At 45.1% G+C, this 13,544-nt stretch overlaps 1 protein-coding gene and 1 non-coding gene across 2 annotated transcripts; one reads left to right on the top strand and one right to left on the bottom strand.

Annotated features, from left to right (window-relative positions):
• Nucleotides 1-2,648: 2,648 nt before the first annotated feature.
• On the bottom strand, nucleotides 2,649-12,772 carry TBPL2 (TATA-box binding protein like 2). Its single transcript, XM_038138772.1, has 7 exons — nucleotides 12,722-12,772; nucleotides 8,442-8,821; nucleotides 7,604-7,691; nucleotides 7,272-7,363; nucleotides 6,012-6,179; nucleotides 4,475-4,569; nucleotides 2,649-2,728 (listed from the first exon to the last, which is right to left on the bottom strand). The coding sequence occupies exons 1-7, from the start codon at nucleotides 12,770-12,772 to the stop codon at nucleotides 2,649-2,651; spliced, it is 954 nt and encodes a 317-aa protein (XP_037994700.1).
• TRNAG-UCC lies at nucleotides 12,580-12,651 on the top strand. The gene has a single exon. It is a non-coding gene; the product is annotated as a tRNA-Gly (tRNA).
• Nucleotides 12,773-13,544: the final 772 nt, after the last annotated feature.

Raw genomic sequence — 13,544 nt, 5'->3', positions numbered from 1 at the left:
GGCAGGGCATTGTGGGAAGGGGCGCTGAGGCGGCGGGCGGCAGCGGGGGAGGGCGCGGGACGGGCCGCGCTCCGCCGGGAAAAGTCTCAATTTTTAATGGGAACTGCGCCCTTTGTCTTCTGTAGGAGGAAGGGGAGCGCCGCTGGGGTGGTCGCAGAGCGATGGGGGTGTTGTATGCGGTTCGTAGGGCGTCACAGCGGGTAGTCGTAACAGTAACGCTGCTGTGGGGACTGCGGCTCCCAGCGAAAGCACGGCCCTGTATTTACAGTAACATCCAAAGCGCTTTGTGCGAGCGGCAAAGACCGAGGCACACCCTGGAAACCGACGCAGAGGGAGGTTGCCTCAACCCGGCCTCCATGGTGGAGTGACGATGAGGAGTTAAATACACAGGATGAAGGAGAGTTGAGGGGAAGGGATCTTAAAAACCATCCAGTTCCAAGCTCCTGACTTCGAAAGGAGCACCTTCCACTGTCCCAGGCTGCTCCAAGCCCATCCAGCCTGGCCTGGGACACTCGCAGGGATCCAGGGGCAGCCACAGCTTCTCTGGGCACCCTGGGCCAGGGCCTGACACCCACTTCTGAGTAAAGAAGTTTTTCCTGCTAACTAATATTTCCTAATATGAACCTACTCTCAGTCTGAAGTCATTTCCTCTTCTGTCTGTAGGCAATTAATCTACAGAAGCCAGAATAACTTAAGCAACATCCCCATGTGCCCCTTCCCAAAAGAAGCACAACTGCATCAACGCATTACCCTACCTGTGTTTGGTAGGGGTTTTTTGTTTGTTTGGTTGGTTTTTGGGGGTTTTTTTGTTGGTTTTTTTTTTTTTTAAGAGCAATTCCCAGCCTACCCAGCCTATTTCTCCCCCCATTCCCAGTGTTATCAAACACTAAGCAGGAACAGCACTGTGGAGGTAGAACCAAGATTGTTGTTTTTAAGACAAGAGTTACCATAGCAAACATTAACTTAATCAGTAGCTCAGTGAAAAGGCACAGAGCCCATTTCTTATCTCTAAGGCTTTATCTGTACTTCTAAAGAACACTAATTTTACCACTGAAATCATGGGGCAAGCTCTTAAGCAAAATGTGATTTCTGGAAGAGGGCTCATCTTAGATAAACTTTTTTTTTTCCCCCCCAACACCTCAATAAAACCAGGGTGTTTTCACTTCCAAAAGATTATTCTAACTGAAGCTCATCAGCTGCTACTGCAGCTACAGGGCAAATAAAAGTCCAGCCCATGGCTGTGGAAAGTCTCCAATATTAGAAAGCAAACAGAAAAGTAAGCCTGTGTTTAAAATAGATTTGAGTGTGCAAATCCACAGTTTGACATAGAAACTGATAACAGCTAAGACCAGCTTATCGTGAGGAAGTTCACAAAGTTTTTCAAAGTTTGCAGGGAGATAAATATAAAAAACACTTGTGAGAGACACATAACAGATACAGACGATGAAGCCGCACCCTCACCGAATCAGAAATAAACTTTTGTGGCAGCAAAACCCAGCCCAGCAAGACCCTGTTCTGAGTTGAGCCGAGTACTTCCAGCGAGGACCGAGGAGGATTTTGGCCTGGGTTACACTTAAATCATCTAAGAGCAACCTCTAGTGGTGTTTCCAGCCAGGTACCAACACCTTCAGGAGGGAAGGACACAACAGAACTGTTCTGGCTTGCGTCCAGGGGCTTTCCAGAGCAGCCATGGGATAGGCTTTGCACTGTTCCTGCTCCCCGCACCCCGCTGAGCAGGACACCTTCTGAAAAGAAAAGCTTGAGTTCAAACCCAGTACAGGAACCCTCATGGTTTGTGCTCCAAAATTACCAAAGGTAGTGCCATTGCCTGAACTCTGGTTAAATAACACAGATTAAGTCATGAGCATCCAAGATTTTTGTATTTTCCTCAAATCCATTTTTAACAACATTCCAAACCAATGTGTTTTTGTCTGCACCACACTCCCATCATCTGAGGGAGCAATACAAGTGGGTACCATTTGGTTAAAATCTAACTTGTCCCATGTCAAATTAGATGATTTAATTAGTTGCACCCCTCCACCCACAGATTTTTCTTGGTATATCCCAGCAGTCAGGACCTGGAATGTCTTCTCTGTGAAAGAAAGGCCTGTACCCTCACACACAAGAGTTTACCCAGCCAGTGGGATCAGAGTGATTCCAGCACATGTCTTCTAAACCCCAAAATCAACTCATGCAGGATTTTGTAAGCCACATTATAAACAATAATGTATGTTGAGCTTAAACATGAAACTACAACACTGCAGGAGCAATTCAGGACACTTAGAGCAGAGGATTCTGGTTAAGACAATTTGAAGTGCAGTGTGGATTCACCTGTTCAACAGGGAAAGAGACACATGGCTTCTATTACAAAATATTTTTAAGTGCTACCTTTACATTCTACTAAAAGTGCAGTCATTTATCAAGTGTTTTAACTTGACAGAAATTGTCAGAACTAAGGTGGATTACAGACAGACAATCTGAAAGAAAAAGAACATTTCACAAGCTATAGAAAGGCATCAGCACATGTGGCATTCAGAAATGAATCACTTGCTTAATAATTCACAAATGGGTCCAGGAATGGCCTCGCTCCTGCTCCTTGCACAGCAGCACAAGCCCAGGTGTTATTCTGGGTTGTTTTGGGAGCCGTGTCACGCTGGTTTCTTGAAACCTCTTAAAATGGGGTAGATGTTCTCAAATGCCTCATAGATTTCAGAACGGTCTTTTGCTCCTAAATGGACATTTAAGGAAAAAACCACAAACAAACAAAACCATTAATTAACAGAGTGCTGAACTTAAACTAAATGCAGTTTAAACCCAGTAAGATTACAAACCATGAAGAAACCCAGGAGATGGAAAGCATTTTACTATAGAGACAGAATTTCTATCTGGCACCTCAAAGAACAATTCCTAGCTTGCTTGGCTTTAAGACTAGTTTTGTTTAATCTGTGGAACCAAACCAGCAATTTTCTGCTCTTGACAGGTGCAAAATATTGGCTTTGAAGAAGGGAAAAAAAGCCACTGAGCACCACCATGGTGTTACCTGCTGAAGAATAACAGCTCTGCCTGTTCATGAGGTGAGTGGAAAGGTAGAAACAAGAAGTGAAAGGCCTTTATTTCATACTGGGAGTTGTTCCACAGTTTGAGAACTCTCCTTCTTCAGCTCTGAGAAGCAATTTTAATTTTAAGCTGTGTTAGGACACCTTTGATTTCAAATCCTTTTCTGAGGTACTGTAAACAAATCCTTAATACCAAGTTTTGCACACAACTGCATTGCAGTAGGCAGGAATACTTCCTGCCAGCAACACTACTCATGCTGATCCAACAAACATCAGCTAGAAAAAAAGGGCATTTAAATGAACTAAAAGTGGAATTAAGCCCTGCTTAGGTTGAATGTGTAAGCCTTTTCTCATGTCCTCCCTTAGACACGCATAATTCATCTGCCTTACCACAACTTCTACTTTCAAAAGTAAAGTTACTTTCTTGATTAGGGAAAAAAAACCCCTCCTCACATCTCAGCAAATTCAATTTTGTCGTTACAGCTGGGCCCAGGACTCACAGCAAAGGACTGAGTGTGCAGCAAGGCTGTTACAATTAGTGTACCCCAAAAAATGCAAAAAAAAGCATCAGTGGAATGGAACTGACCAGTATGATTTTACTGGACCTAAGAAAATTATGGATATTGGAGGGGAAAGCATTTAAGCTTGGCCCTGAGTGCCCCTTCCTTCAGTTGGCTGAGCTCATTCCTGATTTATGGTTGTGAGAATCTCTGGCTAAGGCAGGCACTTCTCTTGCCTTCCCCATGTCCCAAAGCTGTGTTGTGAATATGAATACCACATTCAGAGCTTCTGGGAACAAGCACCATTTGCCTTTCAGTACATCTGAATAGAAGCATTTTCATGAGCTTCACAAAAAAAGATGTGCCAGGAGCTCAGGAATTCACCTTTTTCAAAAAAGTCACCTGGGATCTGAGGTACAGGTATCTGCTGAGCACATTGACTCAGCAAGGCTTCTGCCTCACGATTTTTTTTGCCAAACAGTCTGGAACAAGCTCCAAGATCTCCACCCTTTCCTCTGATAATCCCTACTAAATGTTGTCAGTGAAGTGTTTTAAGAAGTTTGTTTCCTGTCCAAGCAATTTGAAATTGCTTATTGTGAGATTCCTATTTAAGTGCCTGAGTAGTTGCTGGCATAGCAGCATCCTGTTGGCATCCTCTGCATTGGCACGTGGCATCAGGCTTTGAATAAAAAAAATACTTAACATGGAAATCTGAGACTCTGTATATGAAACAAGACAAGATTCTAGTGCAACAATACTGATGTATCTGCAGAAAACACAGATAAAGCTGCAGCAGCCATTAAAAAGATCCCTGAGTGGCTTTACTGTGGGGCAAGACACTGATTTTTAGTTAATATTTAATTTAAATGCTCTCAGAAAGTGAAGCAGTGGGTAGAGACATAGAGAGGCACCACTTACCAGTCAGTACAACTTTCCCAGACACAAAGATAAGCAGCACTATCCTTGGTTTGACCATCCTATAAACCAGGCCAGGGAATAGTTCAGGTTCATAGCTGTTCAGAGCAAGCAGTGAGATTAGTAAAAATGCAAATGCTGTTTCAGTGTTGTATGAATAAAGTGCTCTTTAATCACAGTAGCAATAGGGTAATTAACCACATTGATTTTATCTAGCTGCCCTGAGAAAGGCAGCTCAGGTTTTGGACATCTTGAAGAGAAACCTGTTAAACCCAGCTGGAGCTGGTGGGGGATCTTCATGCTGACTTTCAAGGGCTTGTGAGCCACTTCTGACTTGTCATAGCCTTGGAACCTTTCTTGCAATCTTCATGCAGTCCTCAAATAATGAAATGGCCTGGCTTGGAAAGGCCTGGCTTAAAAATCACCTCATTCCACCCCCTGCCATGGCCAGGGACACCTTCCACCATCCCAGGGTGCTCCAAGCCCCGTCCAGCCTGGCCTTGGACACTTCCAGGGATCCAGGGGCAACCCCAGCTTCACTGGGCACCCTGTGCCAGGGCCTGCCCACCCTCACATTAAATCCTTCCTAGTCTGCAAAGAGAAGCACCCTGTGCAACTAAGACAAGATAACAGCCAATGTAAATACTTTATATATAGTTCCTAAATTAAATGCAAAACATTAGATGCAGTGCTAATAAAAGACTGGATTTTGGCTTTGTCAGTGCTGAAATCATCCTTTCTTGATGGCAGTATCTAGTTTTGAACAAGCTGATCTCACAGGTACAACATGCTCTCACTCAGCTACAGCTTTACTTTCAATTCTTGGCTAAAGAACATCCAAACAGAACCAAAACAATACCCCAGAAAAACACAGTATACCTGCAATTCGGTATTTTGCAACTGCAGTTTGGCTTCATGCCTGAAGGTTGGAAACCTTATCCCTGCAGACAGGAATTTGCTTTGCTGGGTGTTAAGAGGCCACCTTGGTATTAAAACCCACAGTGGAGCTGATACCTCAGGTTTGAGCTTTTCTATTTTTCAGGTTCTGTGCTGCTTTAGTGTGTGGGTCTGGGTTCACATCAGGGGATGGTGAGCTCTGCACAGAGCAGGGAGACAAAACAATTCCTGCTCCAGCTGGGCACCAAGGACAAATGATCCAAATCTCAGCCCAGGAGCACAAACAACGTGGGCTGAAGAGAGAAAAACAAGCAGGGTGGGAGTGCCTGGGCTAAAGCTGGAACGGGACAATGAACTGCAAGGTGCAAATGGAGCAGAACTGATCAAAATGAGAGACCCTGTGAGTGCTCGAGCATTTTGTGACTATTTTGGGTTCACCTGGGGTGTGGCCCTGGCTGGGCTCTTGTGCTGCCCAAAGTGGATCCATTGAGGCCTTTAATAAATCCCTACTTTATTCCTCAGCTCTGTCCAGCCTCTGTTCTAGGTCAGCCTCACAAGGCATCAGTGCCAAGGCACAGACCAGGCTCAAGTGGCTGCAGACCCTGCTGCCAGGAGCACAGGGCTGTACCTGATCTCCTCCTACCTGCTGAACTGCTGGTGGGTGAGAACCAAGCCCTCCAGGCGGATGGGGAACCTCACATCACAGCTCCCCACCATATTCTGGATCTTGAAGTCCAAGAACTTGGCAGGGAAGCCGAGCTTCTGCACCACCCGTGCGTATTTCCTGGCTGCCAGCCTCGACTGCTCTTCACTGAGGAAAGAAAACTTTATTGTAATCTCTAAACAGCCCTCAAATCGCAGAATCCCAGAATGGCTGGGGCTGGAAGAGACCTTAAATCCCATCTTGTTCCACCCCCTGCCATGGGTAGGGGCACCTTCCACTATTCCAGGGTGCTGCAAGCCCTGTCCAGCCTGGCCTGCAACACTTCCAGGAATGGGGCTTTCCACTGAAGGAAGAACAAAGGGGGAAAAACAACTTATTAACTTATTTGTCAAAATAACACTTATTTGTGCTTTCCTCTGCTCTTGAGGTGGAATTCAGTTTATAACCACCACTGTGCTAATCTGCACTCCAGAAAAAGAGATCCTGTAGCTCAAAATAGCAAGGCTCCATCCCTAGAACTGCTGCAGGGAGCTCAAAGGAGTAAGGCACTTGTTCATTCACCTTCCTGTGGTCTGGTTGAACCCACTGGAGGTGTTTCATCACTGAGAGGTTCCCCTTTTGAGAGGTTTCTCAGTTCCTCAAAACAGCTTCTCAGTGCTGATCCAGGAGTTAGACTGCAGGCAGCAGTACAGTCCCCTACCTGGGGTGGTGGTAGGGGCTGGAGAAGAGGTCTCTTAAAGCATGAGTTCATTAATTCTAATTGACTGTTTTGGGATATAAAAACCAAGGCAGTCTCTGCTGGGCTGCAGGGAAAAAAGCTTCAGAGTACAGAAGTAAACTTTTGCTTTCCCCAATTCCCATTTCCTCTAGAGGCAGATGTGTTGACTGGTGAACACAGACACTGAAGAGAGACTTGACAGACACAAGTTATGTTCTAAACACTTTAAAAATCAGTGAGAAATGCAAATAATCCCTTAACAATTTCTGGGAATTTCAGCAGCTTTTCTCCTGGTGTCTGTTCAGCTCAACCTAAATTCAGGCACAGAAGTACACAGTTCAGATATTGCTAAGGTGCCATCATGAAGAAAGCAGGACTTTCAATATCAGTGCTTCACTTTTTCTTGCAATTAGTCCTTTGCTAGATGTTTTAAGCAAGACTTTTCAGACATGCTCCATCAGAATATATGCACAGCTGCAAGGCCCAGACCTTTAGAGGGAAGGGAAAAACCAGAAAAATACCTTTTTGCTCCTGTGCAGACCATTTTTCCTGAACTGAAGATCAGGGCTGTTGTTCGTGGTTCCCTGATTCTCATGATCACAGCAGCAAACCTCTACAAATCCAAAGGAAAACCCGACAGGAATTAAGCTGTATTTCTGTTCAGTCTTGCAACAATTAATACTTTCAAAGCTTGTCACAACACATATTTGCTTTTTAAGTGTTTCTTTCCCGCCCCGAAGTTATTTCCCACCCACCTAGGAGCAGGAGAGTTAAGACCACAGACACAGGAACATTTGGATCCCTCAGCACTGGGAGAGGGAAGTGAGGGTAAAGCTTTGAGTCCAAGATTTACCTTTGGGTTATACTCTGCATTTCTGGCATGCAGAGCTATGTTCTTCAGATCCAGTTTGCAAGCCAAGTTTACAGTTGACACGATATTCCTGAGGAATGAGGGAGGAATTTTCTCATTGCAAAATCCAGCCACTGCAGAGACCCCCCCCCAGCAGTACAGTCAAATTCCAATTAAAAATTGCCATCAACTGATTTCCTGCCTGTCTCTCCCCCACACAAGCATTAAGCTACTTCTGGCAAAACTTAAGTAATCAATCCAAAACTGCACTTTGAGATAGAACAAAGTGTGAAATTATTAGTCTCTGAACTATAAAGTTTGTGTGTCTTCCAAAAGCTGCATCACTGAAGCCTTTCACAGCTTTGGCTTGAACCATTACTGACTATTTAGAGTTACCACAGCACCTAAGGTAGGCGGGGGGGGTTATTTTCTACAGGTATAAACTATTCCAGAGCTGCTCTATCCTAGACAGGACAGCATCTTTTAATGAGGCCAGAGGTTCTCACACTCAAATTCTGTTTCTCCTTTTGAAAAAGCAGAGTGACATCTTTAAACCCCTGGAGTCTGCTGTCATCCTTCACATTCTCCTTCCTGGAGGAAATCTTCCTTCTCAAGTATCTTCATACTTTTATCCAATATTGTGAATTCATTTTCTCCACCTCCCCCCTTCAAGAAGAAAAAAATGCTACTACAGCAAAAAACTACTCCTGTAGTTTTTTGGCTTCTTTAAGACCAAGCCATGCTTGCTACATTCTCCAGGTGAAAAGTCAGAGCAACACCTTGCAGTCTAAGCCAAACTCTGACTACGGTGTGTGTGCTACACAAATAACACATAACTTACTGTAGCTGGGGGACTATTCCAGAACTTTCTGAAGCAGGTGTCGCCGGGGTGATGGGAGTCATCGGAGGACACACGCCAGGTGTTTCAGGAGATGGCTGAGCTGCACCTGGATGTGACAAGGTGCTTTCATCCATGAAAACACCACTGTCCTCCTTACTTGGTAGTGACTCATCAAGCTCTTTTTGGGTTTCATGACCATCCTCAGAGAGGTTTTGTTCTTTGTGATCTTGGGTGACATCTGGGAGAAAGCTGAGGTCCACGGAAGAAAAGTCTGTGTGGAGCTCCTTGGACTGACTTAACTGGGAAGATGCTTGAATTGGAAGTTCTAAATCATAAGGGCTCATAGGAGTGAACAGATGAGGACTAGTGGAGAAGTCATCCTTGAAATAAGAAAAAGTGCCATTAAGGGTCTTGTATTAAAACAGTCACTGTAACTGGGAGAGTAAATTAAGATTAATCTTCAATGAGGAAGTTTCAATAATTTTCCCCCAATATGTATTTCAGCAAAGATTAGTTTTAAGGTTGAAAGTGTGTCCTTTGCTTGTCTGTGAGTGTATAAAAATCCAGATAGCTTGTATAGTGCATTTTCACCACAGCCCACGGGCACTCTAGAGAATTCCTGAATAGCACAAATTGAGAAATGCAGGTACAACAGTGGCACTTCACCCTTCACAGCCACTGTCACACCTCAGCCATCCACACAACCACATTATCACACTCATGAGTTTTTCCAAGGAAGACAGACAGCATTTTCTGTCTGACTTGATCTCCCATTCTGTATATTATTCCATTTCCTCTCCCTGCTAGCAGGGGACAGTGTCAGCTTTGCTTTGTGCAACAGAGGGCAGCAGCTCACAGAGCCAGCCACAATTAATTCCTCAGCTCCTGGAGGCCACCAGCCTGAGTGAAGCTATAGATGAGAAGATGGGACTAAAAAAAGCCTCACCACAGTCAGCAGAACCAAGCACACAACACAACTGCAAGTAAGCTCTTTCACACTGATGTCCTTCTTAATCAACTATTTATTATTAAAAGCTGTTTAAAAAGCATCATGTCAATGAGACAAGAGTTTCAGGACAGGATTTATTCCCTCTCCTTTGGTGCATAAGCCTTTTTCTGAAGGTAGTTTCTGCCAACATCCACAGCAGGTGACAGCTTGGACTAAAGAATCCATACAAGAGGTTTTGTGTTTAATCAGGCATTTTCAGGTTCAAAAGCTAGAAGGACTTGAAAAGTCCAAGCACAAATCAGAACAGGGAATGGTGCATAAGACTGAGGCCCTTGAGTTGGCAGCAAGTGCCTGACCTCCAGCAGGAGCAGGATTTCCAGATCAATGCTTCCCAGCCCTGAGCTAGGGCTGCTCTCTCCTAGTCAGCTCACTTGGCAACCCAGCCATGCACATGGGGACATCTCTGCTCCTACTTTGCAGCCTATCTGCCTGCAGACACTTGGAAAACTCTGACAAAGTGACAAATCCTCCCAGAGAACCCTCACTAGCCTGAATACGGATGCAATCAGGAAAGCATTGCCAACATCCACAATTAAAACTGCTTCTAAAACTGACTCTAAATGCAGAACCCCACAGAAGATCTGGCGAGGCAGGGTGCTGTTGAATAAATCTATGTACTCCTTTACCCTTTAGAAAAAGGGGTCAAATATGTAATTAACAGTTACAAGTAAAATATTATGGAATCACAAAAATACATCTATTTTGAATAGATATTTTTCAAGGCAGCAGCAAGGGAAGGAAGTCACAGTCTCTGAAAGAATTCCAGTGGACTAAGGGTTAGCTGTACAGGAGCTCATTAGGAAGGTTTTGTAGGAACCACAACGTAGAGAAAATGACACAAAAGCTCCCTGTGAGACTGCTCACATCATACTAATGGGCATCAGGGAATGAACATAACAGCAAAAAAAAACCACCTACAAACAAACAACCAAAGCCAGTTTGTGACATATCCTAAAGAAGCTGGCAGAGAAACGAGTGGAACATGGGGCTGGAAGTATCACACAGCTGTGAAGCTTTCAAAAAGTAGAGTAAATTCTATACAGCAGGTAAAAACAGAAAGCAAATTTTCCTTTCTGATCAGGTTTGCACCTAAAAAAGTCTGAGGAAAGCCCTGACAGGGTTAAGTGCCGGGGAATATTTCCTTCTTGTCAGACAGCTGCTCAGAGGCTGCAAAAGGGGCACAGGACCATGTTTGCATTGGGCTGGCTGCCAAGGGTTATTGCTATAGACTCTGGGTTAATTAACTTCACCAAGGCCCCACCAACTGCATAGCTTTGGCCATCTCCCAGCTGCTCCAGGGAGGAGATTTCACTCACGGATCCTGTCTGAGATCCCTCGGTTTGGGGCAGCTTGAGGGTGTGAGATACAAAGCTGTGTTTCGTGTCAGGTACATACAGGTAGCGTGTGTACTTGTGATTGTGATATGTGTGGAAACTGATCATGGGACAATTAAAGGATGAATTCTAAAAAATAACTGAGGGAGTAAAGCATGGAAGAAGGCCTTTGAACTTATTCTTTGTTTGCAATTAACTGTTCTAGCATCTGAATTAAAGCTTTAAGGATGTTGCTGCTGGACAGGAACTTTCTGCACGTAATCAAGCATTAAACAGTTTTGCAATAATAACATTTTGAAGTATAATTTTAGAATATTGTTAGTAGTAAGGAGCTTTGAAAATATAAGTTTAGAATATATGTAAAGGAAATATGCTTATCTCAACACCTTAGCAAAACAGTAAAAAGCAGCTTGAGAAAGGAAGATGAACATTAACTCAAGGATTGATAGCTTTGACTAAGGGAAGCTGGACATCACTGTTATGAGATTTATAGTCTTTGTAATTAAAAGGTGAGCCTACATCTGGAGTCTGGACCGCACCAATCCTGAGAAAACTAACTCACAATAGTGTATAGAATTGTGACGTAAAATTCAGGACTAGAAACTGCTGAGAAAAGCTTATGTGTACCCCTATATATATCTGTACGCTCCAAACATCAGTGTGCAGTTGGAGAGAAAACTTCCCCCACTGTACCCAGTGCTGTTTTGCTCATACTTTACCACATTAATTAATAAATTAATTGCTGCTTAAATATTGGCCTAATCAAGCTTCTTATTTATAACAAGGGGAAACAGCCTTTTTCACTTGCACTGCAAAAATCCCTGCAACTCAGGTAGACACAAATCAAACCCAGCTGCCTTAAGCAACAGACTTGGATATTTTTTCTTTCCTCCCTGCAGTGCTATCACACATCTGTTATTATCAAGAATACCAGCAAATGTGAAATATAAAAAGCTCACTAGCACTTGTAAAAGGTGTATTATACATTACCACATCATACGCTTTGGGAGGGCACATTCAGAGACGGCTTTACCCACTGCCACAGGACAGTCTCTGGATTTAAACAGCTTGTGCTAAGCCTGTTTTCTGAGCTGAAAAGTAGTTTACAACAGGATGTAAAGAAGTTTTGTTGCCTGAGTAATGATGATGCTCAGCTGTGGAGTCCAGCCCTCTCCCGGTTGTTCCTACAACCACCTGAGATCAGGACGAGTCTAACTAAACCAAAACACTTGGCTTTTGCTTTGAATTACACTGTTTTACAACAGCTTTTTCTGCTGAAAATTGGGAATTTACACATTTGCACAAGGCTCCTTAAACAAAACACTTTTAGTCAAGTGTTTCTTTGGAATGCCTCCTCAACCCTCTGAGGAGCACATCTCACTGGGCTGGCGGGGGGAGCAGAAAAAGGGAATTCTGACACGTTGTTTACAGTAGGTAGAGGCCGACCATTCCAAACACCCAAACAATGAATTTTTACAGACATTTACTGACCAGAACGAGGAGACGCGAGCCTGCTGCCCTCTCAGGGCGCACCCACCCCGGCAGCCGGGCTGAGCCTCGCAGGCAGCATCCCACCCGCAGGAGTTCAAACGCGGCAGCATCATCCATCCCTCTGAGCAGGGCGTGGAAGCGCCCTCCCGCTGCAGAGAGCTCCTCCATGCTCCCGGCAGCTCCAGGACAGCAGGAACCCTCAGGACAGGGAGGAACCTCCCAGACAGTGGAATTCCGGGCTCAGCCCGGCAGGAATTTGGTAATGACGCAGTTCAGGTATGGCTGCGGAGCACTCTCCAGCGCAGCGTTGGTGGTATAGTGGTGAGCATAGCTGCCTTCCAAGCAGTTGACCCGGGTTCGATTCCCGGCCAACGCAGTTCCCTTTTGTTAAGCTTTATTTTCTTTTTTTCCCCCCCTCCTTACTTGGTTTTTCCTTCCTCCCTTACCTGCCCGCCGCAGCTCTCCAGGTACCGCTCCAGCGGCGATACGCCCTCCATGAGCACAGCCACCGACACAAAGCCTGCTCCCATCCTGCTTTTAACCCCCAGGGACAGCTCCGGGGCCACGTGTGGCTTGTCAGGGAGCAGAGCCCATCACAGCTGGGAGCTTTACCCTCGTCAAGCAGCCTTGGAGCCTCTGGTCTGCCTGCGCGGCTGTCTGAGAGGGTTTGCCCCATCCTGCAGCATTGGAGAAATCGGGGTGCTCTTCTCGTGTGCTTTACAGGAGCCTAAAAACACAACCTGTGCCCGAGCTCTGAGCCTGCTTTCCTCTGCAGAGTTGAAGAGAAATTGAGTTGGACCTTGTAGTTAATAGTACTAAATGTAGTTTAGACCTTCCCAGATGATGCTTTTTAGCAAGTGCCATGTGGCCCTTAATTTCTCCCACCTGCCTCATCAAGTGCCATGAGGTACATCTGGTCCTTCGAGAGGAGTCCCCGCAGCCAAAAGTGTAAACTTCAAACTGAAGGCATTGTGACGGATTGGTTTATTCTCAGTTGGGTTAACACTGCTTTGGGGAGCAGGGAGAACCCTTTACTCTTTACGTTCACTGTCCTCCCCGTGCAGACATTTCCCCTTTGGAGTGTACTTCTGCCCTCTGTGAGTGATGATTTAGGGCCATTCCCTCTTCCCATGTCCCAGTGTGAGGCAGCACGTTCCCAGGAAGGAGCTCGTGGCTGCTGGATGCTGTGGGAGGCTCACACTGCTGGCACAGTTTGGCTTGGGTGCCACTTGAGTCAATGCCAGTGGTTGCTGTCTGACTCGCTCCTTC

The sequence above is a fragment of the Motacilla alba genome, chromosome 5 (genome assembly GCF_015832195.1).
Source record: "Motacilla alba alba isolate MOTALB_02 chromosome 5, Motacilla_alba_V1.0_pri, whole genome shotgun sequence".
Classification (NCBI taxonomy): Eukaryota; Metazoa; Chordata; class Aves; order Passeriformes; family Motacillidae; genus Motacilla; species Motacilla alba.
This window is presented reverse-complemented; position numbering and strand designations above follow the sequence as displayed.